Raw genomic sequence first — 19675 nt, forward strand, 5'->3', positions numbered from 1 at the left:
TCACCAGGGGGTGCTTGCGCTTCCTCCCAGGCCTCCCCACCTTCCGCGCAGTCGTGCCAGGCTCCTGCCGCTCCTCCTTGCCACGAGGCTCCTCCGGTTCCTCTCCCTCCTGTGGGCATAGACACAGCCTGTGAAGCCAGAGTCTGGGAGGCTGCATCCATGAGGCACCTCACTCGAGGCCCATCCCAGGCTGGTCCAGGCCTCCCTTCCGGTCCACCCCACCCCTTCCCACCCCTTTGCCAGTCGTACTTCCAGGGCTGTGCCATGCTGTTCCCTCTGGAAAGGAGGGTCTTCACCCTCACCCTGCCTGGTGAAGCTTGAGCCACCCTTCACAGCCTCGTTTAAGTATATCCTCGGCAGGACTTTAGGGAAGACCCTCGGCCCCAGGTGCATGTGTCTCTCTCACCTGGTGACCATGTTTTCTGAACCACAAAATCACAACACATGTTCTGACAAAGAATTTGTTTCTGAGTTTATTTATATATTAAAAAAAATCTTACACAGGTATAAAAATTAAATGAATTATGTATTTAATGAATTGCCTTTATTGAAATAAAGTCACAGGAAAAGAAATATTAAGTTTAGCAATGTATATTTGAAGTACATGCAATGCCCAAAACGAGGACTACGATAGAAAATGAAGGACTTTCATAGCTGCTGTAAATATACCTGCCCTGAAGCATTTGCCATGTGGAGGTGGAAATACATACAGATAACCTGTCTCGCCCACAGGAGCATCTCACACCATGTCTTGGCTCTTCTTGTTTTTAATAGTAATTTCTCTCTCTCTCTCTTTTTTGGTGAATCTTGGCTCTTCTTTATCCCCCTCACGTACCAAGTTCTGGACCAGATGGAGGACCTTCTTTCCCCATCCCTCACACAGCACCGGCATGAGCCCAGTTCCTGCAGTGCTTGTCTCCTGTGGTACAGAGACATAAACCTAGAAAGTCCTCCTGCCTCACTGCTCCAGTCTGGCCACAAACCACCCACGAGTCCCTTCTGACTCAGCCAGGCTCCAGCATGACTAATCACCAGCAGAGACAATGTTGGGGGGGATGAGAGAGAAAGGGATTCTGATCCAGCAGAGGGATAGCAGGCTGCACTTCATGCCCGGCTCGATGGCTCTGAGGGGGTCAACCCAGTGCGATGCTGGCACCACAGAGAAGAGAAAGATGCACAGAATCCCTGGGGATTTAACTGAGATGGCCTCAAAGCCCTACTCAACTTTCATTTTCTATGATTTCAAAATAGCTTTGTGGTTTGCCACATTAATTTTCAGGTGATGGTGGGACATGCAAATGGAAACCTATTGCGACCAATTGTAGACATTAGGCCAAAGAGAAGAGCATCACTGGCCCATGCAGCCAGCCAGCCAGCCAGCCATTCACCTATCACCCGTCCATCCACCCATCCACCACCCATCATCCATCCATTTGCCCATCATCCATCCACATATCCAACCACCCATCCATCCACCGCCCATCATCCATCCATCCATCTATCCAATGCATGACTATGAAGGATCTGTGGGAGGTAGGATGCTGCACAGTGGGTCAGTCTGGAAGGGAGATTTAGGGCATCAGCATCTGAGGTTCTGGGAGTCCTCTAAGGAGACTCAAGTTGAGGATGAACAGAGGTGGCAGGCCTTAGCACCAAGTGGTAGCTATGGTCAAGCTGGAGAAAGAGCAGAACTCACAAAGCAAATGAAGAGACAATGGTCAGAGGAACAGGAAGAGAACACCATGTGTACTGGGGGAGCAAGGAAAGAGAGAGCTGCCAACCCAAGAGGCCAAAGTTGTCAGATGGAAAGAAGCTGAGGACAAAGAGATGTGGCTAGGGGTGGTAATCAATGACTTAGAGCAGGCACTGTCAGTAAGCCGTGCAGAATGACAAGGCCATGAGGATGGATGGGCTTAAGAGGACAGTTTAAGGAACCTAGCCGAGAAAGGGTCTAGAAGAGAGGCAAGCAGGCGGAAGAGCCTCATGTACATCTGTGGGCGGGAGGGAGGGGCTGGCACTATGACCAGAGAGTCTCGTTTCAGGAAAACACGGCAGAAAGGCTGTAGGGAGAGTGGCCAGCTGATGGTGAGGCCTCTCTGAAGCTCTGGGAGGGGCCAGGCGAGGGTGGCCACAGGACTCAGGCCCATGGTCGGCCAGGCCTGCTGGCTCTGAGCTGTTTTTTTGCATCTTCCCCACCCCTCCACCCCGTAAAGAAAGGATAAAGAAAACACTTGGATCATACAAAGAGAAAATAAAAAATATTAGAAATATTAATACTTGTGAGGTGGCAATCAGGTCTACACCACTGTAGTGAATTATTCTAGGCCGAGATGATGCTTTTGGTCTGATTCTACCACAGCTCAACGGGCACCATCAGGATCATTCTGACAAGGTATCTCAGCATTTATAAGACAATCAGGGTCAGCATGAGGTCATGGAAAGGGCATAGAGCCTAGAGCAAACAGACCTGGGTATGAGCCCAGCTCCTCCATTTGCTGGTTATAGGGCCAGCCTCTCTGAGCCTCGGTTTTCCCAACCATAAAAGGGGAGTAATGAAGGTGTCCATTCTGCCTGCATCTTGGGTTTCTGGGAGGACAGATGAACAAATGGTTTATTCACTTGTCTGTTTTGTTCACTGCTGTATCCTCAGAGCCCAGAGCAGGACTGGCACTTAGTAGGTGCTCCCCAAAAACACCTGTTGCTGTTGAGTCGATTCCGACTCATGGCAATCCCATGTGTTTCAGACTAGAACTGCGCTCCACAGGGTTTTCAATGGCTGTAATCTTTTTTTTTTTCCTTTAAATTTTATTTATTTTGTTGTCATTGAGAATATGCATAGCAAAACATATACCAATTCAACAGTTTCTACACGTACAATTTAGTGACACTGATTACATTCTTCGAATTGTACAACCATTCTCACCCACATTCTCTGAGTTGTTCCTCCCTCATTAAAATAAACTCATTCTCCCTAAAGTTCCTGTCTTTTGAGTTGTTGTTGGCAATTTGATCCCATATACATAGTTCTTAAAAGAGCATAATGCTTAAGGCAGACCTTTTTTACTAGTTAAGCTAAACCATTGTTCTGTTTTAAGAAGACTTCAAGGATATTTTTGGCTTAAGATTTAAAGATTATCTCAGGGAAATCGTTTCAGGTGTTCATCTACCATGTATGGCTCCAGAAAGTCTACAGTCCATGAGAATGTGAAATTCTGTTCTGTGTTTTCCCCCTTTTGATCAGGATTCTTCTGCGGAATCTTTGATCAAAATGTCCAGTAATGGTAGCCGGGAATCATCCAGTTCTTCTGGTCTCATGGCAAAGCAGGTGGTTGTTCATCTAGGCGATTCCATGTTCTCCTATTCCTGACTCTCCTTCTTCCTCTGCTGCTTCAGGTGAAGAGACCGATTGTTGTGCTTTGGATGGCCACTTGCAAGCTTTTAACACCCCAGGTACGATGCCACAAACTAGGAGGTAGAACAGAAGCACTAAACATATTATTAGGCCAATTAACTGTGGCATCTCCTGAAACCATGACCCTAAATCTCCAAACCAAGGAACCAAATCCCATGAGGTGTTTGGTTGTAAATATGTAGCCTTAGCAGCGGTTTTTTTTTTTTTTGGTCATTCTTATAAATATACCACACAATTTTTGCTAATTCAACTTTTTACAGGTGTACAACTTACTGACAGCAATTACAATAATCGGCTGTGCAACCCTACCCTTGGTCAATGCAATTTTTCCATCACTTTCCCCCCTCCCTCCTGCCCCCAGAAACCACTAATAAAACTTCGGTCTCTATACAGTTGCCTTTTCTTGTCTTTTTAAAGAAGTAAGGTCATACAATATTTGTCCTTTTGTGATTGGCTTATTTTGCTCACCATAATGCCTTCCAGCTCCATCCATATTGTAGCATGTATCAAGACTTTATTTCTCCTACTGGCTGAGTAGTATTCCATTGTATGTATGTATCACATTTTGTTTATCCATTCATCTGCTGATGGGCATTTAGGTTGTTTTCACCTTTGGGCTATTGTAAATTGTGCTGCAGTGAACACTGGTATACAAGTCTCTTTTTGAGTCTCTGCTTTCAAGCCTTTTGGGGTATATACCTAGGAGTGGAATTGCTGGGTCATATGGTAGTTCTACTTTTAGTTTCTTGAGGAGCCGCCACACGGTTTTCTACAGCAGCTGTACCACTTTGCATTCCCACACAGCAATGAATACGGTTTCCAACTTCCCACATCCTCACCAACATTTGTTCTTTTTTTTTTTTTTTTCCATCCACTCTAGTGGGAGTGAAATGGTATCTTACTGTGGTTTTGATTTCCACCTCTCTGATGGCTAATGACGCTGAGCATCTTTTCATGTGTTTGGTGGCCTTTTGAATGTCCTCTTTGGTGAAATGTCTATTCAAGTCCTTTGCCCATTTTATGACTGGGTTATTTGTCTTTTTGGTTTTAAGCTGTTGATATGTTTATTAGATTCTTGTTGGATATGTGGTTTCCAAAGGTATTTTCCCAGTCAGTAACTTGATTTTACACTTTTTTGGTAAAGTCTTTTGATGAACAAAAATTTTTAAATATTATGAGGTCCCATTTATTTAGTCTTTTGCTGTTAGCGCTTTTGTTATTATACTAGGTAATCCATTGTTGAAGGCCAGACCTTACAGTGTTGCCCCTGTTTGTTCTTCTAAGAATTTTCAAGTTTTAGTTTGCACATTTAGGTCCTTAATCTATTTTGAATTTGTTTTTGTGTATAGTGTGAGGCAAGGATCGTGTTTCATTTTTCTATGTGTGGAAATCCAATTTTCCCAGCACCATTTATTGAACAGACTCCTCTTTCCCCTTCAAATGGACTTAGCACCCTTGTAAAAAATCAGTTGACCATAGATGTGGGGTTTATTTCTGGACTCTTAATTCTATTGCATTGGTCTATAAGTCGATTATTATACCAGTGCCAGGCTGTTTTGATTACTGTAGCTGCACAAAACCAAAAAGACCAAACCCGTTGTGGCCAACTCCAACTCATAGTGACCCAACAGGACACAGTAGAACCGACCCATAGGTTTCCAAGGAGCGGCTACTGACCTTTTGGTTAGCAGTGGAGCTCTTAACCACTGCACCACCAGGTAGCTGTAGAGTATGTTTTAAAATCAAAAAGTATGAGTCCTCTTACTTTGTTTTTCTCTTTCAGCATTGTTTTACTATTTGGGGCCTTTTGCCTTTCCATATAGATTTGAGGATTGGTTTTTCTATTTCTTCAAGAAGGCTTTTGAAATTTTGATTGGGATTGCATTGAATCTATAGATCACTTTGGTATTGACCAAAGTACTGATGTCTCAACAATGTTAAGTTTTCCAATCCACGAACATGGGACATCTTCCCATTTATTTAAGTCTTCTTTAATCTCTTTCAGCAGTGTTTTATAGTTTTCATTGTGTAAGTCCTTCATGTCCCTGGTTAGATTTATCCCTAGGTATTTTATTCTCTTAGATGCTATTGTAAGTGGAACTGTTTCCCTAATTCTCTTTCAGATTTCTCATTGCTGGAGTATGGAAACCCAGCTGATTATTGTTTTGTTGATGTTGTACCCTGCAATATTGCTAAATTCCTCTATTAGCTCTAGAAGTTTTCTTGTGGACTCTTAGGAATTTTCTATACATAGGATCATATCTCCAAATAAAGATAATTTTACTTTTTTTTTTCCCTAATCTGGATACATTTTATTTCTTTTTCTTGTCTTATTGCTCTGGCTAGGGCTTCCACACAATATTGAACAGAAGTGATGAGAGTGAGCACCCTTGTCTTGATCCCAATTTCAAGGGGAAAATTCTCTGTCTTTCTCTATGAAGTATAATGTTGGCTGTGGGCTTTTCCTATATACTGTGAGTCACATTGAGAAATTTCCCTTCTATTCCAATTTTCTTTAGGGTTTTCATCAAGAAAGGTGTTGGATTTTATCAAGTGCTTTTCCTGCATCCATAGAGATGATCATGTGGTTCTTTTCCTTTGTTCTATTGATGTGCTGTATTACGTTGATGGATTTTCTAATGTTGAACCATTATTGCATTCCTGGAATAAATCTCACTTAGTCATGGTGTATGACTCTTTTAATATGTTGTTGGATTCTGTTTGCTAGTATTTTGTTGAAAGTTTTTTCATCCATATTCATAAGAGATATTGGTCTGTAGTTTTCTTGGTGCCTTTGCCTGGTTTGTGTGTCAGGGTTATGTTTGCTTCACAGAATGAATTAGGGAGTATTCCTTTCTTCTCTATCTTTTGGAAGAGTTTAAATAGTATTGGTGTCAGTTCTCTAAATGTTTGGTAGAATTCCCCAGTGAAGCCATCTGGGCCAGGGCTTTGTTTTGTCGGGAGGTATTTGGTCACTGGTTTGATCTCTTCAACTTGTCATGGGTCTGTTGAGATTTTCTATCTCCTCTTGAGTCAGTTTGGGCAGGTTGTGTGCTTCTAAGAATTTGTCCATTTCATCTATGTTATCCAGTTTGTTGCTCTACAGTTGTTCATAATATTCTGTCATAATTCCATTTCTATCAGGTCAGTTGTAATCTCCCCTTTCATTTTTTATTTTGGTTATTCGCATCTTTTCTCCTCTTTTCTTTGTCAGTCTAGCTAAAAATTTTATTGATCTTTTCAAAGAACCAACTTCTGGTTTTATTGATTCTCTATTGTTTTTCTGTTTTTGACTCTATTTCTGCTCTGCTCTTTGTTATTTCCTTTCTTCTGGTAGGTTAAGGCTTAGTTTGCTCTTCTCTTTCTAGCTCCTGGAGTTGTCAAGTTGAGCTGTTAATTTTAGATCTATTTTCTTTTTTTAATGTAGGTATTTATTGCTATAAGTTTCAATGGGTGTAATCTTACAGAAACGAGTGCTGGTGGCACAACGGCTAAGCACTTGATTGCTAACTGAGAGGTCAGCAGTTCCAACCAAGAGTCATCCACGAAGAAAAGACCTGGTGATCTACTCCCATGAAGATTATAGCCTGGGAAACCCTAGAGTGAAGTTCTACTCTACGAGTTGGAATCAACTTGACGGCACATAACAATCATCTTACAGAAGTAGACAGCCAGGCCTTTCTTCAGCAGTGCCGCTGGGTGAATTTGAACCACCAACCTTTCAGTTAGTAGCCAGGAGCAAACTATTTGTGCCACCCAGGGCTTACTTAATCCCTGACAGCTGGAGGCCCATCCAGTTGTACACTCGCCTTGGAGAGCTCTAGGCCAGACCCAGGCCTGGCTCAAAATCAGGGTGTACAACCAAGCGCCCTTGGTAGATGTTCTTTTCCAGTTGCCGTAGAGTCAATTCCAACTCGTGGCAACCCCACGTGTTGCAGAAGAACTGATCTCCATAGGGTTTTCATAGCCGTGACCTTTCGGAAGATGGCCATGCCTTTCTTCTGAAGCATCTCGGGGTGAGTTTGAATCACCAGCTTTTCGGTTAGTAGTTGTGATCGTTAAGGTTGTGTGTCAACTTGGCTGGGCCAAGATTCTCAGCGGTTTGGCAGTTATGATGCAGTTTAGCAGTCATATGATGATGTGATCACTTCCACAAGGAGATTTGATATAATGTGATCATCTTCATGATGGGATCCGCTGTGAGTAGCCAATCAGTTCAAAGGGAGTTTCCTTGGGGGTGTGACCTACATTGAACATAATTGGGCTTTCTGGCAAAGCTCGTGGGCTTTTGTTCACTCTGGATCCTGTAGCTGGTTCCTATTCATCTGACCTCCAGTTCTTGGGACTTGAGCTAGCAGCTGACCTATGGTCTTGCCTGCCATTCTTGGGAGTCATCGATTTTTGCAGTGTGTGAGCAAGAGCCCTGTTCTCTGACTTGGTGATCTTGGGCTCACCAGCCCCTGTGGCTATGTAAATCATGAACTCGAGACGTTCCAGTCTCTTACAACCACGTGAACCATTTCCTTGATATAACTCTCTCTCTCTATATATGTATTTATACACTTTACTGGTTTTGCTTCTCTACAGAACCCAGCCTAAAACAGTAGTCAAGAGCTTAACCTATTGCGCCATTCGGTGACTCCCTGATAGATGTCCTACTGCCCATGAATTCCATGCTAGCTTTTATTCTGAACTAATCAGAGGTATGAAAGCCAATCAGAGCCCGATCAGCAAAAACAAGCCACGGTTCCCACACTGCACTGATTTGACCGTAGCCCAAAACAAAGAGTCTTGACAGATAAGCCCAGCTTCCATCAGCCACATGGAAAAAGCCTTTGGGGGTCCCTGTTAGACAACCCCCTTTCCCTATGCAGGCCTGGGATACTTGATGTAACTCCTCACCTCAAACCATGTGCGCTGTGCCACAGTAGGTGCTCAGCATGCTTTTCGCCCTATTAAATCAAATTCAGTGCAACACACCCCAGGAGGAAGGGGTGGGCTCCCCTGGTGCCAGGTCACCTGTCCCCAGTTGCTGGGGTGGTGGATGTTCTGCAGGGAGACTGCAGGACTGGGGCTGCTGTGTACTGAGCGCCAACTCAGCATTCACACTGCAGCACGGCCCTGGGTTGTGTTGAGGGAACCAAGTCCCCACGAGAAACTGAGTAAGGATTTGCACCTAGGTCTGTCTGAGCAATTGCTGGCCCATGTCCTCTCCATTTTGCCCTGAAACACAGCTTTGTGAAAGCATGTTATTTTTTTTGCCAATATATCATTCTTCCTTGATGTAGTGACAAGTCACAGGGCAAAGGGGGTTGTGGTACTTTCTCCTCGGAGCATGCCTGGGGTTCACGCCAACAAGTTAGGGAAAGATAACGCACTGAGAAAGGTGAAGAGATGGCTCAGGGGCCGTGCCCTGCAAAAGCCCCACCGGAGGAGGCGTATCAAGTGGTTCATTCTCACATCTGGTACGGGGCCTGTTTTATTCAATATCTTTGCTGCTGATGGGTTAAGCAAAGGAGTTTAAAATACACTTATCAAATCCGCAAGTAGCACTGAATTAGGAGGTGTCGCCAATACAGTCATGTGTCACCTAACGTCTATAAAACGTTCTGTGAAATAGGACGTTATGTGATTTGGATGTTGTGTGAACACGCCTAAATCGCCACCAATAGCATTCACTGATTCTCCAACTTCATGTTGTCTAATGACCTCTTGTTTCACTTCTAGAGTCCTGGTTATGCAGTGGTTAAGAGCATGACTGCTAACCAAAAGGTCGGCAGTTCTAATCCACCAGCCGATCCTTGGAAATCCTATAGGGACAGTTCTACTCTCCTATAGGGTTGCTATGAGTAAGAATTGACTCGACGGCAATGGATTTTTTTTTTTTTTGGAGTGTCACTTCTAAACTGATACTTCTCCTCCTTTGCCTCTTGCTGCCGCTATTTCTAGTACTGGTTTTGCTGTGTTTGGGAGCCATGATGCACTTAAACAGAGAGATAACACCACAACGCTCAAGAGATGCACAATACGTGACATCAGATACTGCTGCCTATGAGGTGAAGTATACACTGTTATATAGTAAATTTTTTATTTGTAACTAGGGAAAGTTCACATTAAAATAGCGATAGAAAGTATATAAAAAAAGAAACATATATAAACCAATAACATAGGCATTTATTATGACTATCCAAAACGCAAAACCAAACAAACCCATTGCTGTCGAGCCAATTCTGACTCTTACTGACCCTACAGGACAGAGTAGAGCTGCCCCATTGGGTTTCCAAGGAGCGGCTGGTTGATCTGAACTGCCAACCTTTTGGTTAGCAGCTGAGCGCTTAACCACTGTGACACCAGGGCTCCAACGACTATCAAGACATATGTATTATATGACTTGACTTGTATTATATGTATTATATGATTTACAATACATATGACATACGTATTATATGATAGTTATGACTATCAAGACATGTATTATAGGTTATATATGAACTGTACCATTATGCCCCCGGCAGCACACTTTGTATACAAGAGATATGAGATATACGTGTTGCATGAGGGAAGTTGTTGTGTTCCCTATGTCTGGTTATGTCTGCTACGTCCTGTTCACCATTAGGGATTTCTGAACTCTATTATAACCTCATGGGACCACAGATATACACGCGGTTGGACGTTGCCCAAACGTACGTTATGAGGTGCACGACTATGCTCTGAAAGAGGAAGATATGATCCAAAGTGACTCAGACCAGTTGGAAGCCAGTAGCAGATTTAGCAGGCACAATCCTGAGCCCAGGTTGGTTTCTTCATCTGTCAAATTGAATGAGTCAGCTCTTCCAGAAGGAAGGATGCAAGAGGGTTCAGAGAGGTAGGCAGAAATTCTAATCGGATAGGCTTTGGAGCAGGGCTTCCAACCAGTTTAAACTGGTTCAGTCATGGCCAATGAAGCAAAACTGGAATAGACCTGAATTTTTACAATTTGGGTGAATTATAATGGAAAAATAACAGTCGAAGCCACTCTGGAATGGGAGACTCAAAGAGGTGTAGTGAGCCCTTTCAGGAGCCTGATGCAGGAGACTGGATTACTGTCAGGACTGTGAAGAGTGATACACATTCAAAGCCGTGTGGTCGGCTGCCTCTTTGAGCAGGCTCAAAATTTGAAGGGCAAGAGATTTAGTTCCTATGCAACACGTACATTGCCCTTGTTTTCTAAGAGGGAGATTAGTTTCTCGCAGTAATTTGACTCATAATTTTTCCCATTCTGGTTATCATTCCGGTTCCCCCAAATTTTAAAAATTCAGGTCTGTTGTAGTTTTGCTTCCTCGGCCATGACTGAACTGGTTCGAAGTGCTGCTTTGGAGTTGGTCAGGGCTCACTGGAATGTTTACTCTGTTATTTACTTACTAGTAACTTCAGTTATTTAACCTCTCTGAGTCTCACTTTGCTCACCTAAAAAATGGGGATGGTTATACCTTCTTTAAGGAACCTGCGTGGCACAAGCAGTTTGTGATTGACTGCTAACCAAAAGTTGGGCGGTTCAGACCCACCCGGCAGCTCTATGGGAGAAAAGTCCTGGCGATCTGCTCCCATAAAGATTCCTGCCTAAGAAACACTATGGAGTAGTTCCACTCTGTAACACGTGGGGTCACCATGAGTCGCAAGGCTGACACTATGGCAGCTAATAACGACAACATTTTTTTTATAGCAATGTTAAGAGAATTAAGTCAGGTAATATAGAAAGTTGGCACATGGTAGTCATTCAAGGATTGCTAACTTCCTTCCTGTTCCACACATCCCAACCAGATCATTCACAAATGTACACCCCTGCTGCCTACCCCACCCCCCACCCCCATGCAAATCCCAGCTCACAGCCATACATATGCAGCTATCATTCACTGCCACAGACAGACCCCCACATCTGGCTGGTGCTGCTACAGAAAGATGCGGCAACGCTGGGGCTCAGTGATCTTTCCAAGATGCAAAGCTGATTATGTCGCTCTGCAGAGTTTAAACCCTTTCCAAGGGGGCTCCTAGGGGCCTGTGGGACCAAGCCAAGCTCCTTAGGCCATGTGAAGGAGGCCCCAGGATTTGGCCCAGCCACCTTGACCTCATCTCCACCCGGCCTTCCTCCCACCAAGGCGCCAACACACCACACCAGGTGCAAAGCAGGCTGCTTCCCTCCTCCCATGCGCAGGGTGTTCCTTCGGCCTGGACTACCTCCCCCTTGGGGTTGACCAGCAAATCCTTCCTTATTCATTTCTCAAGCCTCAGTTTCTAGATTCCTTTCCCTGGGCCACCCTCCTCCCATCCTTCCTTTCCTCTCTCCTCTAGCACTATGCACTGCGACTGTCAGCTATTTTGGGGCCAAGGCTACGAGCTCCTTGAGGGAAGGAACTGTGTCTTATTCACATTTGCATGCCCAATGCCTAGAACAGTGCACCTGGTACAAGGCAGCCCTCGAGAAATACTTAATGAGTGACTTGGTGAGCGAGTCACATGTTGCTGTTGAGTGCCATCAAGTCAATTTCAACCCTAGCAACCCCATGTCACAGAGGAGAACTGTCCCATAGAGCTTCCCAGGCTATAATCTCTACAGGAGCAGATCACCAGGTGTTTCTTCTACACGGCCACTGGGTAGGTTCAGCTACCAGCCCAGCACTTAACCAACCTTTCGGTTACCAGTCCAGTGCTTAACCATTTGTATGTACCACCAGGGCTCCTCGAGTCACATAGTAGGTGCTCAATACATAAATGAGTCAATACACACAGAGAGGCACACGTACAAATCCACCAGCCCACGCAAATTCAACCGTGCATGAAGCTCAGGTGCCACACTGATATCCATGACCCCAGGGCAAAGGATGACTAAAGTGTACTTTCTAGGCTCCGATATGTCACTTTACGTTTATGTAACTCTTCTCAGCTTTGAGAGCACCTTCACATTTGGTGGCCAGTTAGACTGGGTTGTTACCATAAGTCTCTCTCTAAACTTCTGAGGCTATGATTTGACCTACATTTTAACACAGCTCACTGGATGGATTATTTTAAGCCACATACAACTTCTCATTCTGATGAGCTGGCCTATGACGATAATAATCTCTTGCATTTATACTGTGCATGGTAATTAACAAAGCATTTTCACATACGTTATTTCATTTGATCCTTACACTTTACAGAAAGCAGAGACAGTATTATTTTTTCCATTACACAGGTGGGAAATCCAGAGCTCAGAGAGGTTGTCTGTCTTGCACAGATCAGAGAACCATGAAGGGAGGCATTCAAAACCCAAATTTAAATCTTTTGGATTCTCAGCCCATGGGCCTTTCCACTGCAACATGCTACCATGCCCCACTATGTCACGTTCTACTGACACATGTGCACACACACACACATACACAAAAACACAGTGAAATCATAAGGAATGAAGGCAGATGAGGTAAAGGCACTGTGGGGTTAACTTTACTCAAAGAATTAGGTCTTTGTCCTTGGTTCCAGAGAGAAAATCTCTAAAATCTTGGACTTTCCACAATGACTGAAGTGTCTTTGATGAGGACTTCAGGCCACACCTAACATTTATGACTCATGTTGGGTGGGGGCTGACTATGCCAGAAAGACCTACCATAGGATATCAACCTCTTGATATCAACCCCTTGATATATGGACCCATCTCAGGGGAGGGGACTAGAGTTTGAATTATACAATGAGACCCCTAATAAAGCCTCCGGACATGGAAGCTCCATGGCCTTACTGGTTGGTGAAAGGTATCCATGCATATGGGAGGTAGTGCGTTCCTTTTTGGGACATGGAAGCTTCACCCTGGGGACCCTCTAAAACCTTTCCCTGTATGTCTCTTCATCTGTATCCTTTTTGCTATAATAAAACTGTAATCATAAGTACAGTACTTTCCCGAGCTCTGTGAGTCAATTCTAGTGAATTATCAAAGGGAGCGGTGGGAGCCAGCAGTTCAGAAGTGAGGTGGTCCTAGGAACCCCTGAGCTTACAGTTGGCATCCTGAAGGGGGAGTAGGAAAATCCCAAATCTGTAGGCAGCAGGTCAGAAGTGAGGGTGTCATTTGGACCTCCAAGCTTGCAGCTGGCATCTGTGGTCTCGGGCTGACTTGGCAGTCTGGGGGACTGTGTCCTTTAACGGGTGAGCTCTGACCTAGGTCTGGGTGGTTAGGGTCAGAGGAAGAAGTGCTGCGTGTGTAGCTGGTGTCAGAGCAGAAGGGGAACAGAGGAGAACAGAACAGATAATGAGTTGGATTGCAATTGAACTTTACGGTTTTGTATGAGAAGCAGGATTTGATTTTCCCAGGAGGTACACACCTCCATTCACATGCATGCATATGCACACACTTAGCTGACCATGCTTAGGCATAAACTACCCCCGTCCCCATTCATGTCCCCCAAGGCCCTTGCCCAGAGAAAGCCAGCTAAAGGTACGTGCTCTCTTCTGTACATAAACTGGATGCTACTGACCCAGAGTCCGTTGAGCAGATGTCTGAAGTTGGTGTTTAAAAGAGTAGAGGGGATGAACTTGTTGGATCTAGCAGCCACTTGCCCCAGGCCCCCCGGGACAAGAAGCACATCCAGCCTTTGCCAGCTGGCTGGCGGGCTTCCCAGGGGCTGTCTGTGGTTGTGGAATTCAGTGAAACGAATCGGCTTCTACAGCAGGCAGAGCCCTGTCTGGGGCCACCTGAGCACAAGCCACAGGCACAGAATCGGGTACCCCGCACACTGCACGTGCACCCATGCGCACACACATGCACGTGCTCACACATGCAGACATGCCCAGGCCGACCTGGCAGAGGTGGCTCTGGCTGGAGGTAAGTGACAGAGTATGCTGCTTGGAGGACTGGCACAAAGGGAGCAGAGAGCTGAGGACAGCATGAGTGGCCAAGTAGTGGTACCAGGAGTCACTGTAGATGTTCACTCTCCATGCAGCCCCCAAAGCGCCTGCTTCTTCTGATCTCAGTCACCTCCCAAAGCTCATCAGCCCTTTGTTTCAGTTATTTGACAAAATTCAGCAAATATTCACTGACTGCTTAAACTAGCTGCCATTGAGTCAACTCCATCCCCATGTGTGCCAGAGTGGAAATGTGCTCCGCAGGGTTTTCGATGGCTGATTTTTTGGAAGTAGATTGCCAGGCCTTTCTTCCAAGGTGCCTTAATCAGCTGCACATTACAATTATTGGTGAAAGCCTCCCATATCCTTCCAAGAAAGCCAGGCTCCTGGAAGGCAGTGGCCCTGTCTTACTGGCCCTCTAAGTCCCCACAGCTCCTGGTTACTTGCACACCTGTAAAACCTGTTGCCATCGAGTCAATTCCAACACATAGTGACCCTACAGGACAGAGCAGAACTGTCCCATAGGGTTTCCAAGGAGCAGCTAGTAGATTTGAACTGCCAACATTTTGGTTAGCAGCCAAACACTTAACTACATAAATGCTAAATGATTTCCAGGCCTTCCTGCCAGGGGTCCAGCCCTTCCTCCACAACCGGCCCCCATGCTGGGCCTCACTGCCTTCCAGAGTGGAGACTGCCCAGACCTCAGCCCCGGTAAGCAGCAACCACCCTCCAGGACATGGGGGCACCTGGAGCTGCAGCCTGGCCTTAACCACATCAAGGCCCAGAACTAGGTGTGTTCAAAAATAGTTTGTTGCATTTACTGAGCACCTATTTTTTACTGTGTACTAAATACAAAGATTAGCCAACAGGGAACTCAGTTTAGAGGGAGAGATGATACCTAAACAAGTAAGTCCCTGACACTGTACTGAGGGCCAGAGCAGAGAGAGCCCTGTTGCTCTGCTAGAGGGCACCCAAGCCCACCCACATTTATTCCTTCAGCACCCTACCCAGGCTCTGCACAACTTTCTCATTTCTCCCCTACTGGGCGTGCCTCCCTCCTGCTCTACATCTGCGTCACCTCATGCCTTTCTGGAGGCACTACCCAGGAGGTGCTTTTTCTTGATTTACACAGGGAAAGAATCCAGGTGAAATGACTTAGTAGCCATGTGGCCTCTGCCAAGTTTCTCAGCTGCTCTAAGCCTCAGTTCCTCATCTGTAAAATGGGGATGATGACACTAACAGCCTCCAGGTCATCATGAGGTTAAGTGAGTTAATTGCCATGCAAAGGAAACCCTTTTATATGCCCTTCTGTACTATACAAATGTGAAGTGGTGTGATTATAAGTAATATTTCTAATTGCCCTGTGGCTCTCCACAGGGGCCTCTGCAGGGCATGACCAGGCCTCCATGCCTGGCCAGGTGCCAGAGAGGAAGGGCACCTCCCCCATTTCCCAGTCATCAGCCTTTTCCTGCCCGGGCCCTGTGGGCCTACCTTCTTGGCAGGGGAGCCTCCATCCTCCCAGTGGGCAAGCCCAGCCATTTAGAGCGTGAAACACCCTGGGTGACCTTGAGCCCAGCTGAGGCCCCTGACTAGAGCTCCTGAAGGGCACCCTCACCATGAGGAGATAGGTCTCAGTGCAACCGTACCTACTCCCTACCCTTGCCTTGCTTTTGCTTCTGTTCAACAAGGTGTGACCACTGACCTGGAGAGAAGTAACCTTCTTTCCATTCACATCATTCACACCCTCACCTACATCTTCCACGCTCTTCTCCTATGCCATGCAATCCTAGGGGCTGCAGTGGATCTGAACCACAAATGTGTAGGTAGGTGGGGGGTGGCTGGCTGGCTGGCTGGCTAGATGGATGGATAAGTAGAAAGGTAGGTAGGTAGGTAGGTTGATATGTAGTTAGATAGACAGACAGGTAGACATCCAAAACAAATTCTAAAACCAGCTTACTATGTGCCAAGGCCCTGTGTTAGCCACTTTGCACGCACCATTTCACTTAAACCCCTCAAGCTGACAGGATGCTATTTTCCACTCAGAGGTCACACAGATGATTAGTGAGTAGCAGAGTACAGATTTAAAACACACACCCCTCTCCAGAGTTCAGCTGAACCCCACTCAAGACTTTATTGAGTGCAAGGTGAACTTAACTTGCTATACAATAGTGTCTCACTTAGAGAATGTTAGAGAATCTGGAGGCCAAAACATAGGCCCTGGTCAGCTCATGTGTGTGCACTGTTTATACAACATATTTGCTGAACACGCTCAAGAATTGAGTAAACTCTGCGGAGCTAAAACTGTACCAGCTGTTATCATTAGCTGTGTTCCACAAGAGGTGAGGGCAAAGCTGCTCTTTCTGTGCCTATTGAAACACACTGAGGGGGATGCTATTTAAATGACCCCTGTAGTGACTATTGTAAAGCAAAGAGCCAGCCTGAAGGGACTGTTTGTGTGCATCGGTGTGCAATAAAGGCAGAGTGGGCCTGGGGCAGCAACAAACCCTGTGAGCTTGCAGGGACCCCACCTGTCATGGATTGAATTGTGTCCCTCCAAAATATCTGTCAACTTGGCTAGGTTGTGATTCCCAGTATTGTATGATTGTCTACCATTTTGTCATCCAATGTAATTGCCCTGTGTGTTGTAAATCCTATCACTATGATGTAATGAGATGGATTAGTGGCAGTTATATTGATGAGATCTGCAAAATTAAATAATGTCTTAAGCTAATCTCTTTTGAGATATAAAAGAGAGAAGGGAGCAGAGAGTTGGGGACCTCATACCACCAAGAAAGCAGTGCCAGGAGAAGAGTGCATCCTTTGGACCTGAAGTTCCTGTGCTGAGATGCTCCCAAACCAAGGGAAGGCTGATGACAAGCACCTTCCTCCAGAGCCAGCAGAGAGAGAAAGCCTTCCTCTGGAGCTGACAGCCTGAGTTCGGACTTCTAGCTTACTCGACTGTGAGAGAATAAACGTCTCTTTATTAAAGCCATCCACATGTGGTATTTCTGTTACATCAGTGCTAGATGACCAAGACATCACCCAAGGATGCCCTAGAGCTTGCATACCAGAGCACTAGAAGTGCTCCAAGCCCAGTGAGATCGGTGCTGGCCGGCCTCTGGGTTGGACTTTGGAGGGAGGGAGTAGCCACAGCCACAGCACTGGACCAACACACGCACATGTGCACGGAACACTCACGCACATGCACACACATATGCACATGTGCACGCAACACACACACACGCACAGAACACTCACACACGTGCACAGAACACTCACACACGTGCACAGAACACTCACACACATGCACACACATACACATGCACATGTGCACTGAACACACACACGTGCTCACCTACACACACACACACACATGCACAACGTGCTCCTACTACACAGCAGGGGGGCAGGGACCAGGGCGAGGTGTCCGGTGAGGGGCCTCCCTCCCTGGACTTAGAGCTCTGGAGGGCAGACTGGCTCACTTATCTTTGTATCTTCCCATCCCCTTCCTTTACTAGGTCTTCCGGGAATGTTTATTCAGTTCATCCAACAGACTTGTAGAGTCCTACTATATGCAAGGCACCTGGAAAGGTATCTACATCTGGAGAAAGAAGGAAAGAAAGAGGGAGGGAGGAAAGCAGCACTGTGTCCACGGCAGTGTCTACACTGAAGAGCGTGTGCCTGTGTGTGTGTGTGCATGGGAGCCCTGCTGGAGACCAAGTATCCCCAGCGTCCACCCAGGGCCAGAGCTCTATTACACAGAGCAAGGCCATCAGTCATTCTCTGGCCATCCTGATTTGCAGTCTAAATCAACACACTTTAAACTGCAGCAGAAAAATGTGGGTAGGACCACGGAGCACCAAGGCCAGAAGCCACCATTCCGTCTATCCCCTAGCCCCTTCACATAGGAGGCCGCTTGAGGAACACAGAAGCCAGGGGAACAGGCAACTGGTTCAAATCCCAGAACCACCACTTACTAATGGTGTGGCCTTAAGCAAGTGACTTCACCTCTCTGAGCTTTAGATTAGTCCCTAATATGGGAGAATGAGGAAAACAATGCTGTTGTTAGGTGCCATCCAGCTGGTTCCTACTCATAGCAACCCTACGTACAACCGTAATAGTGCCAACCTTACTGAGCAGTTACAAGAATTAAGTAAGATAATGCATGTACAGAGCTTAAAAGAGCATCTAGCAGACAGGCAGTGCTCAAGGCATCATGGCCATTATGTTTCTGAGGCCAGTGGAGAGAGAGGAGCAGCAAGTTAGGGGCCCAGCCTGACTCCTGGCCAGGCTCTCCCTCTCATCTGCTGATGTGAGGAGGCTCTTCCAGCCCCAAGGCTGGGGATGCTATGGATCCCCTTCCCTGCTCTCTCTAACTCTCACCTTCTCTGCACAGGTCCTGGCATCCTACCGCCATGATCCCCTTCGTGAGCCTGGACAGAGGCTCCTGATCTCCTCACTGCTCACCTCCCCACCCCGCTTCCACAGGAGTAGAGGGCAGCTCCCCCTTCCCCTGCTGTGGCCATATTTACCCACCCTGGTCATAGTCCCAGAGCTTGGGCCCCCAAAGCCAGCTTCCTCCTAGCCTCCGCAACTAAGGTCCCCCTCCACCCGCCCGCCCACCATATGGATACAGGGGGACGGGTTGCAGACAGAAGCAATGCTGAGCAGATGCCTGGGGGACAGACACCCAGCCCAACCTCAATCCAAGCATGGCTGCCTCAGCCTATCACCCAGAGCTCTGCACCCCGCCTGCCTGGTAGTGGGGTCTGGGGTTTTTCTATGGAGGGGTCTTCCTACACTATCCAAAAAATATTTCTTGATGGTTGGAGAAATGAGTCATCACAAATGGTTAAAGAATATGCCAGACTCCTAAGAAGTCATATGGAAGCAGTCTGCGCCACATTCCTGTTCTGAGCAGGTATACAGTTTCAGCAAAACAACATCATCCATTGTTGTAAGCTAAGGTTGGTCATGTGAATTTCATTAGTCTTATAATTTTGACTGTATTTAATTTACACACTCGTTTGGATTTTATCGCAGAAGCAGAAGGTACACACGTTTAGTTTCATGTGTGCATATATTTACGTAACATTAAAATAAAGCTAAAGTTGACACTGGGATCAAAGGTTTTCTTGAGCACCTACTCTGTGTCGAGGGCTATGTCAGGCCTGGGGAATTCACACGGAAGAAAGGAGTTGAGGTCCTGCCCTCTAGGGGCAGCCATGGGGCCAGACGTTACCCACATTAAAACAAACAAACAAAAAAACCCTGCTGCCATCAAGTCTATTCCGACTCATACAACCCTATAGGACAGAGCAGAACTGCCCCATAGAGTTTCCCAGGAGCATCTGCTGGGTTTGAACCAGCAACCTCTTGGTTAGCAGCCACAGCACTTAACCACTACTTCACCAGGGTTTC

General features: G+C 46.1%; 1 protein-coding gene across 7 annotated transcripts in view; it reads right to left on the reverse strand.

Moving 5' to 3' along the window:
- DNMT3A (DNA methyltransferase 3 alpha) overlaps positions 1-19675 on the reverse strand; it is a 130035-nt gene that overhangs the window by 76361 nt on the left and 33999 nt on the right. For 6 of the 7 annotated variants that reach the window (XM_049902556.1, XM_049902555.1, XM_049902558.1 and 3 more), the window contains exon 3: positions 5-109. The exons of the other annotated variant lie outside the window; for it this stretch is intronic. In XM_049902556.1, coding sequence (XP_049758513.1) covers positions 5-109 — 105 coding nt within the window. The remainder of the gene's footprint in view (positions 1-4; positions 110-19675) is intronic. 7 annotated transcript variants of the gene reach the window in all.

The sequence above is a fragment of the Elephas maximus genome, chromosome 12 (genome assembly GCF_024166365.1).
Source record: "Elephas maximus indicus isolate mEleMax1 chromosome 12, mEleMax1 primary haplotype, whole genome shotgun sequence".
NCBI classification, from domain to species: Eukaryota; Metazoa; Chordata; class Mammalia; order Proboscidea; family Elephantidae; genus Elephas; species Elephas maximus.